This window comes from Malania oleifera, chromosome 12 (assembly GCF_029873635.1).
Source record: "Malania oleifera isolate guangnan ecotype guangnan chromosome 12, ASM2987363v1, whole genome shotgun sequence".
In the NCBI taxonomy this organism is placed as follows: Eukaryota; Viridiplantae; Streptophyta; class Magnoliopsida; order Santalales; family Ximeniaceae; genus Malania; species Malania oleifera.
Genome location: NC_080428.1, coordinates 54,307,961 through 54,328,774, shown reverse-complemented (window position 1 = coordinate 54,328,774; position 20,814 = coordinate 54,307,961). Strand labels below are relative to the sequence as shown.

Sequence of the window (20,814 nt, the reverse complement as noted above, 5' to 3'; positions counted from 1 at the left end):
CCACTGGGTCACTGCCAGTAATGATGGTATCATTAACATAAACAACTAATAGTACCACACTTGTCTTCATTTTGCATAAACCACATGATCTTAGGAGCAATGGATATAAATTTGTCAAACAAGGGTCGAGGGACTGCTTGAGAACACAAATGGCCTTGACATTTACATACTTCATCACTCTACCCTGGAGCAACATACCTAATGATTGCTCCATGCACACCTCTTCCTACAAATCCCTATAAAAAATGACACTCTTTACATCCAACCAATATAAGGATCAATCAAAATTAACTACTAATGAAATCAATATATGAACAGGATTTAATTGAGAGAGATCTTAAGATAATCAACACCAAATTTTTGGGTACACCTCTTGGCAACCATTTGGGCCATAAGTGGTTTGAGCCATTGGGAACATATTTTGATGGTGTTGATCCAATGACACCTAACCAGCTTCTTACCAAGAAGAAGATCCATCAAATTCCATACCGTTTGAGTAGGCTAGGTATCAAACTTTTACATCCATTACATGCTTCCATCTAGAATTAGCAAGTGCTTCCACAAGAGAGGGCAAAATATAAACATAGGAATGCATAGTAATGAGGCGAAGATTGAAACATAATGAGCAATAGGATAAGCAACTAGGACTCTTGAGTACAAGTTCTTGTACTTTTTTGGTAAACATAATAAGCATTAGGATAAGCAACTAATGAGCAATAGGATAGCAATCAATTAGATGTTGGGCAGAATCCTCAAATTCTGTCAAGTTAAGCTGTCAAATCTGAGGAGATTCTATAGGCTCTCAATTGGTTGATCAGGAGGATCTTGTCTTGCTCTAACTGCAGATTACCGTGTTAGTGTTCAGGATATTAATTTGGAGAATGTAAATGCACTATCGTCACTGCATTTAAATTGAGCATATGTCATTGAATTGCAACAGGCATCATGTGTGTTTAAAATCAATAAATTAATAAGATAGAAAAAAGTGGTAGAAGAAATCAGTAAATTGAGGTTACTATTTCCCTGGAAATTGATTATTGATATTTTTATGTAATATTTAAATAGCAAAGCCAAATATATTTTTCCTTCCAAAAATAAAGCTATGCACGCCTTTTATTAGCACTCTTATGAAGAAAATAATTTTTAGAAAATCTTTAGGAAAATTTAGAATAGATTTTTACATTCTATAGCCAATGAGGGCGGTGAAGTAATTTTTCTTTATCTTTTTTTTTTTTTTGTTTTCCTCTATTTCTATCATTTATCTTTATATTCCCCACCAGGAATCTCTGGTTCTGCTGAACGTCTGTGCTTTTGCTTATCTGCTTTAGAAGTGATTTAAATTTCTCTTCTTTTAGAGAATGCTGATTTACTTTTTAGTTGCTCATTATGATCTTTCTAAAACGATTTTCTTTAAATTTCCCTGAAGTGTTATTTTAATGTGGTTCTGTCAAATATATCTGATAATGCAATTTTGGTTGAAAAGCAAAATGTACGAAGCAATTTTTCAGATTATGAAGGATGGGAAGTCTCTAGAATTAATTATGGCAAGTTATCAGCTTTTGAATGAATTAGAGAAGGTATATGCTTATGCTTTCTTTCAATAATTTATGTTTAGAAGTTCAGATGACATAACTTTTTTCCATTTGTGTGTATTTCTTTTTTAAATATAGCATTACCCACGGGTGTATTTATCCTGTGTTAGTAGTCCTAATTCCTCCTGCAGTACTATACCTGAACTAGTGGTGGTTAAAGAGGTAATGCATTTTTCTTTTTTTTAGTTATTTGTGTTAGTTGGAACTGAGCTATACAATTCATGGTAATTTGTAACTCATATTTCTAATATGATGATTCATACATTCCAACAGGCTTGGTCACCGCTTGTATTTGGCTGGGATGCTTGCAGTGAGAGGGAGTCATCCAATAAAGATTCTGGAGGACTACTCGATTCCTACGTGAGAAATTTGCTGTCTTAGCTCCACTACAGTTTTTAGTTTTACTTTTGCAGTTCAGGAGAGAAATTTCAGTTTATAAAATAACAAACTCAACATGGTTAAAATAGGAACTAACAAGTTGACAACCAAGAAATAAAAAAGGAGATTAATTAGTTCATTTACAAAGGGAAAAATAGAGACAACAAGAGGAAGTAATCATATTGATTATAAAAACCTGAATGTGCACCATTTGTATCAGAATTGTGTGTCCAACATTGGTTTCAAGTGTCACTATGTGTTGCTGCATGGGTGAGTGGTACCCAACCTATTGGTTTGATTAGTTACAGAAATTAACACTCCATTCGGCATGGAAGAAGTTATATGATGATAAGAAAATAGTTAAGACAAATTTCATAGTTTCATGTGTTCAAACTTCAAAGCGTTCCAAAGGGAGTGGAGTTGTTGAGGGGAAATAAAATCTTTTTGTAACCACTAAAAGTTTCTTCCCAACTCAATGTAACTTTGAGAAAAAAAAAGAAAAAAAAATCTTGTTGGAGGTCAGGTACTGCTTTTGTTTGCAAATGAAGTGTTTTCAAGAGGGATTAGGTGGGCCCTATCTTTTCTTATACCTTCCTTATTCACCACTTTCATAGCTTTAGCAACCTGTAGAGAATGTCTAACCTTTGTTCACTCTTCTATTCTATTTGTTCCTTTCATTTGTACCTCCTCTTATTTCAAGTGATAAATCTGGTGAGTTAGGTACTTTGTGATTTTTATTAAATTTTATCTAATATTTACTTTTTGGGAAATGTGGAAAAGTCATTGTAAACTGATCAAGGGGTAGTTATGTTTTTAATAATGGCTCAGTTGTAAAAAAAGAATGTATACCCACAACATATATACCAAATTATTTTTACATATGAACATGCAAGTGAGCTTCATTTTTTGCATCATTTTCTCTTTGTAAACTTCTTTTTATTTTTCTTTTTTTCCCCCACTTCATGGAAAGGGTGGGTGCAGATATGCATAACATTCTGATATCTCACATTATTTTATAGAGATTTTTTTTTGGGTAGAATTTTGCTTTTTAGCTTAAGTGCTATGATCTCAGCTTTTATTCAAGTTTCTCTGTGAACTTCAGGGTTTTAATCTACTCATACAAAAACTTGCTGAGGTGGCTAATGAAGCTGACTTTCATGTGTTTGACACAAAGGTTTGTTATTTTATGTTGAATTGTTGATGTTATCTCATGATCATTGCTTAGCATTTCACTTTTGGATTTCTGGTTCCTGGTGTGTAAATTTTCTATTCTCTTGAGGCATATACTGATGCTCTAGGTATAACTAATCTGATTATTTACTGTTTTTATCTGATAGGCAAGTTGTTGAATGCGAGAGTTTTTTAACGTCATCTTGCTTCACTAAAATATATATATTTTAATTTCTTAGTTATGTGTTTTTGCAGTTTCTGAGAAATATGTTATTGTTTCAATATCTTGTTAATGTTCTTGAAGGAGATTTTTTACCTCGTCACAGTACTTATGAAGGTAAGCCAATCCTGATTTACTACTCTTTTGCTCTTAACATCTTGCAGTATGCAAGTTGCTCAGTATTCTAGATTCAAGCGATTCATTGTTGTATGTGCAGAAAGCATGAATTGGACTGTTTTGAAGGAATCCTTGCTCAACATGCTTTTGGTATGCCATTTTTTCCTAGAGCCTGGAATTTAGTGGACCCATATCACTTCAACAACAACAAAATCAAGTCTACTAGATGGGGTCGACTACATGAATCTTTTTTTGCCAATTGGACAATTTCATTCGACAAATTCTGGGCTATAAAATCCTTACTCACTATTTCATTCCAAGTTATTTTAAGTCAACCCTACCTATTCTATTGCCCCTCATAGTGACTAATTAACTCTTCCTTACTGGTGCCTGTGTGGCCTAATGTTGCAAGTGCCCAAACTATTTGAGTTGTCCCTCCTTTATCTCATTTTCTATAGGAGTTATGCCAGACTTACCATGAATATGTTCATTTCTTAAATTATCTTTTAAGGTTGCACCACTCATCCATCTAAGCATTCTCATCTTAACAACTTTTACTTTTTGTGTATGTTGTTTCTTAGTCACCCAACATTCTTATCCATATAGCATAGCTGGTCTTATAGTCGTTTTATAAAACTTCCCTGTTAATTTTAAGGGTATTCTATGATCACAAAGTACACTTGAAGCACTTCTCCATTTTACCCAAACCTAATTTAATTTTGTGTATTATATCTTCTTCAATTTCTTCTTCAGCTTGCGTAATAGATCCAATGTATCGAAATCTACTAGTGTTATTGATTTCTTCATTATCAAGTTTAACTTTGTCTCCAATATTCCTCCTATTATTGAAATTACATTTCTTATATTTTGTCTTATTTCTACATTTCTACTTATCCTAAAGCCTCTAGATTCTAATGCTTCTCTTATAATTATAACTTAGATTCTACTTCACCCCTTGTTTCTCAATCAAGAGAATATCATTTGCAAACAAAACACACCATGGAACCTTATTTTGGATACTCCTAGTCAGTTGATCCATCACTAAAGCAAAAAGATAAGGGTTCAAAATAGATCCTTGATATACAACTATTATGATTGGAAATTCTCTAGTCTCTTCACCTATAGTCCGAACACTAGTCATTACTTCATCATCCATATCCTCAATGACATCAGTATACCTACTTGGCTTTTTTTTTTTCTTTTAAAACCCACCATAGAACTTCTCTAAGTATTCCGTCACAAGCTCTCTCTAAGTCAGTAAAAACCATATGCAAATAAACTTTTCTATTAATCTTCTTAAAAGATAAATAACTTCTGTAGAAGATCTCTCGGGCATAAAATCAAATAGATTTTCTAAGACCTTAGTTTCCAGCTTTAGTCTTTGTTCAACTACCCTTTCCTGCAATTTCAATATATGACTTATAAGTTTAATTCCATGATAGTTATTACTATTTTGAATCTCTTTTATTTTTGTTTATGGGTATTAAAGTGCTTTTCCTCCATTCCCCCAACATTTTCTTAGTTTTTATAATTGTGTTAAATAAATTAGTTAACCATATAGTTCTATTATCACCTATGCATTTCCAAACTTCAACTGGGATGTTATACAATCCTACAACTTTTCCATTTTTCATCTTTTTTTATGCAAACTTAATTTCATTAACTCTAATTTTGTGAATAAATGTCATATTTTTAGTTCTTTCCACATTTGTCAAAATTCTAAGTTTAAGCCTTTTACTTGGTTTTCAATAAATAACTTACTAAAATAATTTCGTCATCTTTCTTTTATGTCTTTTTCCTTAACCAAGACAATATTATCCTCACTTTTCATACATTTTACATTACCTAATCCTTACTTTTTCTTTTTCTAGCTTTAGCAAGTTTAAATATGTCTCTTTTCCCTTATTTTATATATAATCTAGCATACATATTATTAAATGATCTATGTTTACTAATGATCTTTTTTTTGAATCTTTTCTTGCCTCTTTATACTTTTCATAGTTTTGCATGCCCTACATTTTTGCCATGTTTACCAAATTCTTTTTGTTTTTATAGCTTTTTCAACATCGTGATCCCACCATCAACTTTCTTTGCTCTTCGAGAATCTTCCTCTTGATTCACTTAAAATTTCTTTTGCTATCTTTATAATAGAGCTAACTCTCCTATTCCAAAGAGTGTTTGTGTCTACACCATCCTTTATAGTCCAATCGCCATTTTTGATCATTTCATCTTTAAATTTTATTATATATGCTCCCTTTAAGTTCCACCACTTAGTTTTCTTACACTAGCTTATTTTATCATTTCTCTTCCATTTTTTAATACATATATCTAACACTAAAACTCTATGTTGTGTGATTAAGTTTCCCTTGAGACAACTTTACAATTTTTACACAATAAATGATCTACCCTCTTAGTTAAGAAAAAATCTATTTGACTTTTATTTTGTCCACTTTTGAAGGTTATTAAGTGTTCTTCTCTCTTCTTAAAGCAAGTATTCATTGTAATAAAATCATATGAAATGGCGAAGTCTAAGATCATCTCCCTAGGCTCATTTTTGTCTCCATATCCATATCCTCCATGTGTCCTCTCATAACCTTTATCATCCCTTCCATGGTTAATATTTAACATTGCAGTAAATAAACATTTTTTGACATCATGATTCTTATTTTTCTCTTCTTCTACTCCAAATTCGAGTGTTTCTGGCTCCAGCTGCAAGGAAGCATTGTTTTCTGTTGATTTGTGTGGTGTTCAGACCAGATTTATTGTGCAGGGATTGAGGAGGATAAGTTACAAAGGCTTAGTGAAGGATTGTTTGTCTGTTTTGTGTTATCTTCATGGCCGATTCTGTCAAGGTCTAATATATTCAGAAGATTCATCAAGATCATTTGAAAATTGTAACTCTGCTGTGGTAAATGCTTTACTTGAACTAGGAAATTGTACTTCAATTGCAGCGCAGAGACTTCTGGTCATGGTAAGCTTCATCACCAACTTTGTTTGAGGATACTGTGAATAAATCTTAGTAGATAATTACTGTTGAACCTTAGATAATGGAGCTTGATATGTCAAAGAAGAAAGCTAACATGAATGGCCATACTACCAGAGCTGACAGCCTGAGGTATTAGCTCATTTTTCTGCTTTAAAAATTGTGTACTTATTTGTTTAGTTGTTAATGTTATCATGCTGAAGATAAGAGTACTGGCATTTGTTGCAGAACACCACTGATAGAGATAATTCTAGATGAAATTACTTACAATAAAGATATTCTTTTCCCATTTTTTCTGGTAGGCAACTAAATCTCTCTCTCTCTCTCTCTCTCTCTCTCTCTCTCTCTCTCTCTCTCTCTCTCTCTCAATGTTGACATATGCATACATTAGCCTGCAGAAAGAAGGCATTTCCTAGAGATGCCCTTCGCCTTCGTAGGCCCAGGGGCAACAGTGCCACTTAATGCCTTGATCACACTGCTAGCAAACTCTGTAGTTGCTTTTGAGTATTGACAATGACGGAACTGTTACAATTGCTTATCGACATTCTGTGACTTCTATGATTAGTGATTTAGTTTAGGAAATTAATGCATTTATCTGAATCCCAAACAATGACGTTAGCAAAGCAATATGTATCTCCTTAGTTTTGTTGGACAAAATTCCTTTTATTTTAGCACATGATAAAGTTAGGCAATTTTGACATGCTAATGAGAGATTGTGTCTGGCCAATCCTGTGGATGTTTTGCAGGCCTTTCATGAACCCAAATGGAAGCTGGAAATAGTGTTGCAGTATTTTTCAAAATACATAGCAAAGGTAAGTCAGTTTAATGTGGTGTTTAATGAATGTATTTAGTTTCCAATCAGTCTTTGGAACTCCTTTCATATAAATTGTTCTAACTGCTTTTGGCTGCAGTGTTTGCCTCTTGAACTTCTGCATATGAACAATTAACTTACCTCTTAATAGAATTCTTTAGTTACGATTATTTTGTTAGAGAAAATGCCAGTTCTCTATTAGCAACCATCATATCAAGAATCAAACTATCCTGAATGAAAGAGCTATGCACCATGTTCTCCATATCTCCCAAAACCTCTCTCAACAAAATAAATAGTAGCTTAGTCAAATCTTTTCGGAAAATTGGTAACACAACTATTAGTCTTTCACCTTCTAGGAGCAATTCCTCAGGAATAAGAGCAATTAAAGTAGAATTCACTCTCTTCCCAACCATTTCATTACCATGTAATTAGTGAAAACCTTGTAATATCTTCCTCAATCACTATTTTGGAAAAAAAATGATTGTGAAACCATCAGGGCTTGGAGCCTTATCCCTCTTCATCTCAAACACTTCCATCTTAACTTTGTTGAGTTCAAACAACCTTTTTTTATTCCTTCCTTAATACTCCAGTCAAGCCCTTCAATCATTGGCCTAACTTGAACTTTCATAAGCCCCTTTAATGTTGTTGTAAGTTTATTTTTTTATTTTTTATATAATTTCAAAAGCCCTCGTAATAATCTTTTGTTTAAATAAAAAAATAAATTGAATTGAGAGATAAATTTCAATTTCACTCCTAAATCTCTCATTTGAATTACGAGGAAATTTCATTCCATAGTTAGATTTTGACAAATTTTGCTAAAATTTTGAGATTTTGATAAATTTTAGATGATTCATTGACATTTTGATAGGAATTATGTAAGATGGAAATCACCCGTCATTTCAATTTCAAAGGTGACGGAAATCGGAAATTTTTACAATTTCATGAAAATTTAAGATCATGCCTACAAATACATGTGGGTCGGCCTCCACCAAGTCACTTCACACACCAATCACATCATATCAAAACCTTGGCTCAATGATTTCACTGATTTTAAGCGTGTGTTCCTTGCCAGAGACCGTGTTGAAGCCAACATTTCCCATTGGATGGTTATTTGGGTGGGGTGTGAAAAACTGACAGGATTAAGATCTTTGGGGTTGTTTTGGTTCATCTAAAGTTTTTTGGGACAAAGCTGGTGGGGGCAAAGCCAAGGGGAGGATTGGAGGAGAGCTATGGCGGAGAATATATGGTGGTTCATATGTTTAAGGACAAGAATGAGTGACAACCCCATGGATAAACCTAGCGGCAGATCCTGATTGGAGGATTGGGGGGGGGGGGGGGGGAGGGGCGAGGCGTTTGTAGCGGAGAAGGATTTTATAAGAGAGTGGAAGGTGTAATGTGGAGGTGTTGGGGTGGAGGGCGAGGACCATGTTTTCCATATTTTCAAGATCGATTGTGAGATGTTGTGGATATCAATATATGATGAATTGACTGGCTTGTTTCATGAATTAAGAGTGGTTTTGTGTGCTTAAGTGGGGATGTTGAGGTTTTGATGAGGTAGTAATCAACAAAGGGGTCACCTTTACTCGTTTTGTCTGCATTTTTTTTTTTTTTTGAAATTTGTGTATGTGTTTGTTAAATGCAGGTATCCAAATGGAAGCTCAGATTTTATCAAATCGTGGCTTCAAAATTTCTCATAATTTAGAGCTTTTTGTGGATTATATGATCCAAAAACCTTAAAGAAAATATCATATTAATACATATTTTTGTCATTTTAAAAATTTTAAGAGAGAAAAATTTAGATTTATATATCTTTTTGTTAAAGGATATTTTGGTCTCTTGAATGGTTAGCCTATCCAGTGGGTGTCCTGGTTCAAACATGGAATAGGATAATGATCATAGCCAGTTTAGTCCAATTTAGTTTAGTTTAGTCTTATAACCTCAATTTAGTTTAGTTTAGTCTTATAACCTTAGGTACTGAACCAAATGCACACTTAGTGAAATAAAAATATATTAGGTTTGTTATATGATATACACCATTAGCCTATGAAGCAAACATACAATAAATTAAATAAACTCCATTATTCTATTTGTTCAAGTCTTAAAAATATAATAAACTTACTCGAAGATGTTATTATATAAAACTAAGCAATGGAATTATAGTGTTATAACCTTATGACTTATCATTAAAAAAAAGAATTATTAGCAACTTGAAAAGGGAAAAGAAAAAAGAAGGTTGAAGTTGAACAATATAGAAGAGAAATGTCAAATTACTAATATTAACAAATAAAATAATTTTTTTTTAACAAAAACTGTTATAATCAAATTTTTAATTAAATAATTAATATATCTCTTATGAATACGAAAAAAAAAAAAAACAATATGGATCAATGCCGTCCTCATTATAATTTTTTCATCCTTCTCTTCACATAGCGAATTGAGATTGATTTGAGAAATAGTTACACGCTTTACGGGCATTTGGCCCCACCCAATGAAATGGAGTCGTGTAAGCAATGACACTAGCTTATGCAGCACCATTTTATTGGACAGGGGCACATATCCTAGGGGCACCTAATTTATTTATTTTTATTGATTTACCGAACAAAAATAGAAAAATAAGAAGAAAAATTAGAAAATATATTTATTTTATTTGACAGTTTTGTGGCAGTAATTACACAGTGTTAGCAGCTACTAAGGATATGAATTTTTTCACTAGCATTATAGCGGTGTGTAATGGTTTCAAGACCCTCACGCAACAGTAAGGGTCACTAGCTCGACCTTCTTGCTTAACGCATCTACAACTTGGTTCATCCTCTCTGTCTTGTGCTTAAACAAGAAATTAAACTCCACTAGGAATTCTTGCCAACAACTCTCCTTGGGTGATAGTTTTGGCTGTATAAAGAAGGGACGGACAACCAGGTTATTTATTTTCACCACAAACCCAAGTAGGTAATGTCACCACTTGCAGAGATAATGAATCACCACTAGCATCTCCTTCTCTTGAGTTGGGTACTTCCATATAGTTTTACTAAGCTTATGACTCTCATGCACAATAGGATCTCCTTTTTGTAAAAAGATTCCTCCAGAGGCATAGTCTGATGCATCTGTCTTTTCCTCGAAGGGTTTCATGATGTCCAAAATAGCAAGTTTCAAGTCTCTCATCATGGCATCCTTCAAGTTGTCAAAGGCTCCATATCACTTCTCTGTCCAGTTCCACTGTTGACCCTTATATTTAACAGTTTTCTTAACGGAGCAGTTTTCCTCGAATACCCCTCCTCAAAAGTTTTGTAATAATTGGCAAGCCCAAGAAAGGAATGCAGCTCCTTCACTACTGTTAGGATATACTAATTGGCCTTCCCTGCATCATTATGATATAACCTTGTTCGATCACATGATCAAGTAATTTGATGCTTTGCTAAATGAAACAGCCCTTCTCTTTCTTTATATACAAGTTGTTCTCCTTCGACCTATCAAATAACTTTCATAGATGCCCTTTATGTTCCTTTGGAGTGGAACTATGGACAACTATCATCTCGGTATACCACGACAAATTTGTTGAGGTTCTCATGAAATACCTGGTTCATCAAGGTGCAGAATGTCGTCGCCCAAAATGGCATCACCAACAAATTATATGTCCCATACCATGTCACACAGGTCATCTTCGGTAGATCCCCATTTACCATCCTCACCTGGTAATAGTCTGACTTAAAGTCAAGTTTGGTGAAGTACTTTTGCATAACTTAGTTAATCAAACAAATTAGAAATTAATGGAATAGGGTACTTGTTACGCACTATCACCTTGTTAAGCGCGTGGCAGTCCACACACATCTACATGCTTCCTTCATGTTTCCTTTGAAACAACACTGATGCTCTGAATGGTGTGTAAATACGTATATATCTCACTTCCAACAGTTCATCAAGTTTATATCCCACTTCCAACAATTCATCAAGTTGTTTCCTTAGGTTTGCTAATTTTGGAGGCGCTTTGCAAACAACTTCACTCTTGGGAACAACTTGATCTCATGCTCCACACCCTATCGTGGAGGCAAATTGTGAGGTAGCTTCTTTGGCATCACAACTTTATACTTATACAATATATAGCTTGGATGGTCGTAGGCACTGATGCTTGGCCTACTTTATCTTCTGCCATCGTGGTTAGATATGTCTGTTCACCCCTTCTCAATATATTTTTGAGTTGTATGGCAGAAAGGAACTTCTCATCGTCACCTTCTTTGCAACGGCTTGCACCATGCAAGGGTGGTCTCCCGTTAGCAAGGTCTTAAATTTCGATTTTGACTCAAATTTCAAAGCTCCAAAAGTATGGAAATTTCGACTGAAATTTCGATTTCATCGGAAATTAGTGGTAAAGCATGGAATTCTTTGTGAAACTTTAGAAATGGTTAACAAACATAATTATATAAGTTTTAGGACTAATATATTACCAATTAAATACATTTTTGTTTTGTATGAAGTGGAAAAGTTGTAAAATAGTATGTGTATCAAACATATTTGTAAGATAATGCACATTAAACATATTTGATTAATACAAATGAAATTCATAAATAATTTAAATATTATTTCTTATACAAATAATGATAATGTAGACATGAATGGCTAAATAAAATATTACTGTAAGTTTATTTTTTCATATAATTTCAAAAGAACTTGTAATGATCTTTTGTTTCGATAAAATAAATAAAATAAATTTAAAGATAAATTTCACTTCACTCTTAAATCTCTCATTTGAATTCTGATAAAATTTCATTGTATAGTTAAAATTTTGATAAATTTCGAGATTTCGATAAATTTCAGATGATTCGTTGAGATTTCGATGGAAATTATGCAAGACGAAAATCGACTGCCATTTCGATTTCGAGGGTGATGGAAATCGGAAATTTCGATGGAAATTTTGACAATTTCGTGGAAATTTAAGACCATGCCCGTTTGGCAAAGGGAATCAGCAAACAAGTACTACCTGAGTCTCCCTTGAGAATTTCATTCCAAGAATCACTTGGAAAAATCATCCAACGACACCACTGTGAAAATTGCATGTCTTGCCCACTATTAAAGCTTTACAGTGACTTTCTTGGCTACTTCCAGAGTAGGTTGAGTTGCGGAATTAACCGCTTTCATGCGTTTTGAATCCTTCTCCAAGGATAAGTTGAGTATGTACACTTTTTCCTGTGAAATAAAGTTATGGGTAGTTCTGATATCAACCATAGTACAAGTGCTCTTCCCATTGATTCGTAAGTCAACAAACATTAACCCTTTTGCCGTGTAACTTTCGATTCTTTCGTTTGCCTCTCCAATGCGTTCACTAACCTCATTATACCCGTCCTTGAGGTTTCCTTATCCTTATCATCATCATCCTACAGCGCCCTTTGCAATGGAAGCTTGTAAAGCATTGAGCAATGACTTGTGACAGCCTTGAAATAAGAAGCATCTCATCTTACCCTTATCATTTGTTGTGTTGGATGATTGAAATGATGAAACTTCCTTTGAAGTTGATGTCTCGTTGTTGGCTCCCCCACTTTTAGGTTTGCCCTTCTTGAAAGGCTTCCCTCCATTTCCATCCATGCCACTCATTTTGGAAGTTGGGGAACTCTCTCCAGCATAGTCAATCAAGCGTTTTGCAACAACTTGTGTTGTAGACAAGTCTTGAACTCTTTGTCAATGAAGTTCTGTCCTTGCCCACGGTTTCTACCCCTTAAGAAAATAGAACAACTTGTCTTTCTTCAACATGTCTCGGATATCCAACATCAAAGAAAAAAATTGTTTCACAAATTCCCTAATTAACGCATTGTGCTTGAAGTATCTCAGTTTGCGTCGAGCATTATACTCAACTTTCTCAGGAAAGAATTGGGCCTTGAGTTCTCTCTCCAAGTGTCCTCAACAATTAGTGACACAACATTCATTGTCAATCTCATTGTACTTGGTATGTGTTGGAATTGGTGTGATCCCAAGAGAAGGGGGGGGGGGGTTGAATTGGGTTTTAAAATATTTTTCTCTAATTTAAACAATTATGCCGATTCACCACAGTTCATATCCCATTCAATATTGGAAATGTGTACGTACAACGATTAAGTTATCAGTGTGTGCATACATACATGTGTGCAGCATTTCTCATTTAAGTTAATTTTGTGTGCATGCAAGATGGTTATAACAAAACATGAATAAGCATACACATGCTGAAATTTAAGTGCAGGAATTTAAATAAGATAGAGAGAGAATAACACACAGATTTGTTAACGAGATTTGGCCAATACTGCCTACGTCCTCGCCTTGGGCATACCCCCAAGGATTCCACTGTACCTACTCACTTAACCGGGTAGAGTAGAAGCCTTTTACATCCTCTCCTTATGGGACGAGGAAAACCCCAGTTCAATTATTAGGCTGAGCCAAACTAGTCTCACTTACGGGGCTAAGACTTCCCAGTTCAATTAACGAGCTGAACCCAACCAGTACATTAAAACCATTTTTGTACATGAAAATGTTTCTGAAAAATACAAGCAGAAATGTACACGATAAGCTTAATAAAAATACGCACTCCAATGATACGAAATAATGCTCAGGGGAGTAAGGGTGCTTAACTATATTTAAACCCTAATAAAAAGTTTTCTCCAAAAAGATGTTTCAATAATAATACAGGAGAACCTAGGGTTTTGCTCTTTCAATGATTTTTGCACAAATAGAATGTTATGAAAAATGAGTACTATGTTCTCCAACAAAGATTTATGCAAATGAGAAATACTTGGAGAATTTAGGAGTTAAGCTCAAGAAAATATTTGTGCAATAGAAAATTTTCTCCCAAAAATATTTATCAAAGAAATAACCGAGAGAAAACCTAAGCAATATTCTCAAAAATATTTTTCAAAGATTTGGTGCCTAGTAAGAATATGTGCAAATAAAATGCCCTAAATAAAATACTATTCTCAAAGAAGATTTTGAAATAAATGCATGAAAGAGAGTTAGAGAGATTTGTATAAAATATTTTGCCCCAAAAGAATGATTTAAACAGTAAAAAAAAACATTTTGGGGGAACTTTGATTAACAATGGATTAGAGAGAAAATTTGGGTTAATCAAAGTTGCTAATCTGAGTTATGGAGGGGGTATTTATAGATTTTCAACAAATCTGACCGTTGAGGGACACACTCGGTATTTTGAAAAATTTTAATTAAATTTTAATGACGTTTTAACACTTTTAAAAAATTCTAACCCGAGAGCTCCGATTGACTGAAGGTGAGGTTCAGTTGATCAAGGAGCCAAGTTCAGTCGACCGGGAATAAATTGAACTAGAAGTTCGGTCGACCAGACATGATGTCCCAAGGGCAATTTTTCTATTTAGCGTGGTTCGGTCGACCGGGAGGATTTCAACTTTGTAGTTTGGTCGACCAGAGCGTTGAGTTCTCACACGTGGGAACTCGGTCGACTAGGGCGTTGGCATGCAATCTGGGCACGGTCGACCGTAAGGTCAAACAGTTGACTCCAAGGGAGTTCGGTCGACCGGGCTGTGGTCAAACTGTTGACCTGGTCCCGGTTCGGTCGATCAGGAGGATTTTGTACTATCAAGTACGGTCGACCGAACATGCATATTTCATACATTTCGATTCTTTTTAAATATGTGATCACCCTTTCCTCAAAACCATATATATATATATATGCATGTGTGAGTGTCCTAGGGTCATTCTAGATCATTTGAGGACACCGAAAAAATCCAGCGTCGGTCGACCGAAGGAAGCCCTAAGGTCATTCGGTCCCTATGGTCATCTGAGCATTTAAAACATATCATGCAGATACATGCATTATTACGGACCAAAGATAAAAATTAAATGCATATATACAAATTAAAAAAAACGTCTTCGTCTTTTACTCTTCAGTTGTCATGGAATACGGCGGAAAGTATGATCTTTATGTTCCTCCAGGCTTCCATGTCCTTTACCTCATGTGTGCGTTGAATCATGAGCCTGTTCAAAAACACTAAATGCACACATGTGATACTTGTGCTTCGTCAGCATCAAAACAGGGATCGGACTCAAAAAGTCAACAGTATGCCACCACAATTTAGCGTCACCAACTAAGTATATAGTCATAGTAGTTACTTTCACCTATTTTGAGTCCGTCTTCATCGCACGAAAGTGCTGCTCCATATCAAACAATAAGTTCTCTAACTCCTTGCATCACGGGCACTCTCAAACATTAAGGGCTTTAGCACCTTAGTTCCTATAAACTCCTAAACATTAGAGTTTTCCATAGCAAAAACCATCAAGTTCACCTTTGCAGTCAGATCCGTCATCGGAGCCTGCAATGTCTCTACTCTATGGTGGAGTTCCTCTGGCATTTCCACCATGGAACTTTGTTAATGTTTTTTCGATCCCCCCAAATCATCAATATGTTCAACAAGTCTTTTGCATTTCTATGGACGCATTATTGGTTGTCTTAGTCCGTGCCTCTAATGCTTCAATTCTTTCAGTATTGGTTGGCATGGTCTCTTACCAATGCTTAACGCAATCCTACTATGAAGGCAACTAAATTCACGTAGCAATTAACCGAGCTTTGATACCAACTATCATGGGTTGAGTATTTCACACCTTGTGAAGGGCGACACTATCTAAAACAATCTTGCTTGACTAGTCAACCAAAGATTACCGTAGTTTACCAACATAACACATTCATAGCAATTTAATGAAATGTAAGCAGAAGTAGTAAGCATTTCATGATTGTAAATGGCAAGCAATGGTAAACACAGAAGCAATGTAATTTATTAAGCAAAACCTTCATAAGAAACGTGAGTTTGGCGAGGGAGGCAAGTAGAAAAACACGTTTACAATGACTAGTGAGTTTTACAAGAATGATGAACACTTATCCTCCCCTAAAGAGCTTTATATGTTATTTTAGCTTTGGCACTAGGAAACATCAAACATTCAAGGAGTCATAATCCCATTTTTGCACTAGGAAAAAATACCCTTAAAGCAATAAACCTATACTAGTATTTACATAATGGTTACCCATCCCACATGGCCACATAAATAAGACAAGTGATCACAAGAAAACATAATGCCCTGAACAAGCTTGGCTCAGAAGTGGCACATGAGCCTTCATAAAGCCCTGTTTCTAGACTGATTTGATCCCACATGGTTTGAATCCTTCTATAATCCATGATGTCAAGTTAGGAGTCAAGACTTCAACACAAATCTTTTATGTTGTTAGCTCACACACTCTGATAATGATCGTTTGGTACCTTTGGAGGCTATTTGTTATTAATAGCCGAGTCCATAGGGTGCTGAGGCATTCTATGTTATTATGTTTGTGATTCATTCCAACTATTTACTTTGTTTGTTGTTGGTCTTGTTTTAGTGTGCTGGGATGGAGTCTATGATCCCAAAAGTTTGTTTCTCACATTGTTGCCACATATTAGCATTGAGAGAAATTGAATGAAAGTAATTATATACCTAAGTGTGTCAAGATCTATTTGATAGGCTTAGGCAAGTTTGAAGGCTCCAAACACTTATTTCAATCTGAACCCATCGACAACAACTGGAAGGAGGTAAGGTTTAGAAGATGCATCAGTTGTCTCACCAATGTGATACTCAATGGAACCCAAATTGATATGTTGTATGCATTTGGATGTATGCAAGGATATTTTGGACTATGTCAACCTCCTACATTCTAGTAACATAACACATATTATGATCTCCCCCAGACTAGGTTCAACTACTCAAGGAAGACATAAGTGTCACTGAGTACTTCATGATGATGAAGCTTATTCATGAGAAAACATCGTGCAAACTATAAAAGCCAATGTCTACAAGATATAAAAGCAGAGGGAGCAGATGATAGTCCTTCAAGTCCTTGAGTGTTTGAAACCTGAGTTTGAATTGCTCTTTCCAAACTCTGGCTAGTTTAGAGGTTCTATCTTTGCCGATATTCACTCATGTGTACTCTATTTTGTTACTCAGTTTGGTTTTGGCTATCAATTGAGTAGTAGGTAGTAAAGGTTCTTGGGGTGGTTTGGGTAATTGTGGAGGAAGAGATATATGTGGAAGAGGTACCCTACACAAATGCACTCACTATGGACTTGGGAGGGGGGAGGGTCATACAATTCAGCTCTCTTGGAATCTCCATGGTAAGCCTCCACACGTTGCCAATGCAACCACTAGAAATTCTTGACTCAGTTGTTCGGGAGCAGCATACTCTATATGTATTGGAGCACTATTTGAAGTTATAGTATCAAGTGTCTTAGCAAGCTCCTATCCGTATTACCTCTCTTGCTTGGATGGGTAACCCTACATCTTGTTCATTGTCAAGTGTATCTCCCAAAGTCCTTGGGTCATAGATTTATGTACAACCAACTTCTTTTCCATGCTCTGGTTACCTTGTGTCGCCTTTGCTAATGGATCCACTACTACCTCCATCTCTCTCTTTCTTGATCTTTATAGTCCTAGATTGCCCCTCTTGAAAAGATTAAATGATCAATGATTTGTTCCATAACCATCTCTATTGTTATCATGATTTGAAAACGAGGAAGACAATTCATGGAAGAGATGAGGCTGTTGGACTTTGTTCCTTCTAGTTGCTATCTCCTTTTATCGTTGCTACACCACTTCAAATATGTTAAATATACATTGTTGGACCCCAACCTAACAACTTAAGCTATTAGGTAAAGTGATACTTTGACATGGTATTAAAACTAGTTATGACTTATGAGGTATTGGGTTCTAATCTTGTTACCCGCATGTATTGTGTGGTATTTAAAAAATTATTGTATTGCCTATAATGGGTGCTATCTATTGTGTGTTTATCTCCCCATGTGCTATCGGATTGCCCGTGTGAGGAAGTGTTAAAGCTTTATATACATTGTTGGCCCACAACCTAATGGCTTAAGCTTTTGGGCTCACTAACATATGGTGATAACAATAAATAACTAATAACTTTGTTATTGATAATTTTTGAGAATATTTCAGGCTTAGAGATTAATATGGCTAAGCTTGCTGTAGGGGTTAATATGGGTTAGCGAGAGATTGGGGCTGTTCAGTTCTTTAGCTAGTTGTGCAATTTTTATGCGACTTATTTAGATATTCCTTTAGGGGGTAATAGAGCATGAGTGTAAGTATGTGTAAGAAACTTGTGGATTGGAAGGACATCCTTATTTCTTTGAGGAGTCATATCAGGCTTACTAGTGCTTGTCCTGTAGTATTCTCATTTATTTTTTGTTCCTCGTCAAGATTTCTATTGATACTGCTAAGAGGTTGGAGAGGATGCTGAGAAACCATTTAGTTGGTTGGGAGGTTGTCAATAAACCTAAATTAGAAGGGGGTTTGAGCCTGGGAATTTAATGTCTAAAACCATTGGGAGGGGAAAGCATGTGGAGGTTTTCTTTTGGAACTGACTCCCTTTGGCATAACATTATTAAGAGGAAGTATGGTATTCACTGCAATGGATGGGATTTCATGTTTGTGCTACACATGTTAATCCTGGGATGTTTGGATCTTACATATCTCACCATTTTTTTTTTACTCTTACCCATTACAAAATTTGTAATGGCAATGCTATTTTTTTATTGTTTCTAGAAGGATCCTTGGGTTGGATATGATTCTCTCTTTATTTTGTTTCCTCATATTGTTACACTTTCCCCACCATTCATATTGCTCCTATAGCTTCTTTTTACTCTTTGAAGGAGAGTTTTTTTTTTTTTTTTAAATGGGATTTGCAGAGGGTTTGGCAGCAGCTCTGTTGTAAATTAATTTTATTTTTGTTTGCTTTTTTTGATATTGAAAGAAAATTTTATTTTTATTTTTGTTTGTTGGACATCTTGGTCTCTCGTTTTTGTACCTTTCCCTTCTTTCTTAATAAATTCCTTCCCCTACGCGCGCACACACACACACACACACAAACACAGACATAAATACATACTTACATATATTCATTGTTAGAACGCTGTCTATTCTAGCTCATAATTTTGGGGACTGAATTATCTCAAAAAAGGTTGATGAACCAAAAAATTGAATTAATCAGTTAGCATCTAGTGAACAAAGGATTATGTGCAGAGTTGCGGATTTCTTCTGTTTCCAGTAAAAATATGGAAAATTTTACTGGCCATGGAGGCACATTGAACAGATCAACAGAAAAACATGGCCAGATCCTTCAATATCTTTTTTATGTTTAGATGAACTTCATGGTTCAAATGATATTCCAATTTCTTGTTGCAGTTTTATACAAGTGGTCAAGATGGGAAGCTTGAGTTGAATAATTTAGTTCTTGTCCAGAGGATACATTGCCATTTGCCTTGCCAGTAGGTTTAAGGGCTGGCTTTTTAGTCAGAAATTCCCCAAAATTTAACTAGATATGGAGGTGTTAGTTGAACCCCTTAATTGTAATTTCATGTATTTAATTTTATCTATGGTGCAGCCTGCAGTTCGCACTAGGAGGTCAAATGATTCCAAGGAGGATGCAACACTTGAAGGAGTTTTAAAGTGTTTTTCAAATATCAACAGTGCAAAGAGCGTTGTTAAAAAAATCAGTTCAGAAGTAGCTCAATTACTTTTAGCACATGCTTTTCAGGTATTCTTATTGTTCTCGTTTTTGGAAACTGGTCTACCGTATGTCCATACCATCACCTTATTGTGTCATTCTTCTGATATTGACTGCGATGAATGCTATTTTACCAGGAGTATTAGGGATTAGTTGTTACTATGAAATATATCTAAATAATTTAGGATAGTTCAACAATTTTGGAGTAAGAATGTTCTTACATCTTAAATATTTTCTCTGAGTCATGGCAAGAATCATGATGTAGCCAACTCTGCAAATTGATATGGTGTTGGATAGGATTAAATTAATGTAAGTGGTTTGTAGCTAGTCCCAATCTGTTTGGTCATATGAAATGGTAGAGTTTTTGAAAAAGGACTTGCCCATTCTTGTTATTGTGTTGGGAAAGCTCTAGTTTATTTGATTTTCCATTGCTGGATGACATCTATGTGTGCATGAATAAGTTACTACAACATTTGTAGCATCATTGGCTCCTATTAGAGCATTTTGAAGAAAGGGGAGTCTCATTGGACCCCGTATGTTGCTAGAAATTTTAGAGAGGGTAAACAAAAGATGATTGAAGCACCTATACTTATGCATTCCAACTTTAGTAGATTATTTGAGGTGCCTTGTGATGCCTATGGGGTAGTTTTGAGTCAGGAGGGACACCCTATAGAATTTTTTAGTGAAGAACTCTCACATGCTAGACAGATATATAACAAATACTATAAAGAGTTCTATGCTATAGTGAGATCCATCAACATTGGAGATGCGACTTGTTATCCCAAGAGTTTGTACTGTTTTCTGACCACCATGTTTTACGATATCTGAGCTCACAAAAGAAGTTGAGTGCGAAGCATATTGGTTGGGTAGAGTTCCTCAACAAGAATCCCTTTGTTCTTAAGCATCATTTATTGTTGAGAATAAAGTGGTTGACGGCCTCAGTAGGGTAGTAGTTATTCTCCATATCTTGAAAGCAAAAGTCACTGGGTTTGATTGTCTGCAAGATGAGTATTCTAC

The 20,814-nt window shown here is 35.2% G+C and overlaps 1 protein-coding gene across 10 annotated transcripts in view; it reads left to right on the top strand.

Annotated features, from left to right (window-relative positions):
- LOC131144364 (negative regulator of systemic acquired resistance SNI1) overlaps window positions 1–20,814 on the top strand; it is a 56,497-nt gene that overhangs the window by 15,804 nt on the left and 19,879 nt on the right. For 5 of the 10 annotated variants that reach the window (XR_009133791.1, XR_009133794.1, XR_009133793.1 and 2 more), the window contains exons 3-13: window positions 1,484–1,577; window positions 1,671–1,754; window positions 1,866–1,952; window positions 3,073–3,144; window positions 3,396–3,477; window positions 3,578–3,627; window positions 6,248–6,448; window positions 6,522–6,592; window positions 6,689–6,758; window positions 7,207–7,272; window positions 19,675–19,827. Coding sequence is in view for 2 of the 10 variants with exons in the window: in XM_058092963.1 (XP_057948946.1) it covers window positions 1,484–1,577; window positions 1,671–1,754; window positions 1,866–1,952; window positions 3,073–3,144; window positions 3,396–3,477; window positions 3,578–3,627; window positions 6,248–6,448; window positions 6,522–6,592; window positions 6,689–6,758; window positions 7,207–7,272; window positions 19,675–19,827 (1,030 nt within the window). In the remaining 8 variants the exon portion in view is untranslated. The remainder of the gene's footprint in view (window positions 1–1,483; window positions 1,578–1,670; window positions 1,755–1,865; window positions 1,953–3,072; window positions 3,145–3,395; window positions 3,478–3,577; window positions 3,628–6,247; window positions 6,449–6,521; window positions 6,593–6,688; window positions 6,759–7,206; window positions 7,273–19,674; window positions 19,828–20,814) is intronic. The other 5 variants (XR_009133797.1, XR_009133796.1, XR_009133795.1 and 2 more) reach the window with 3 other exon arrangements.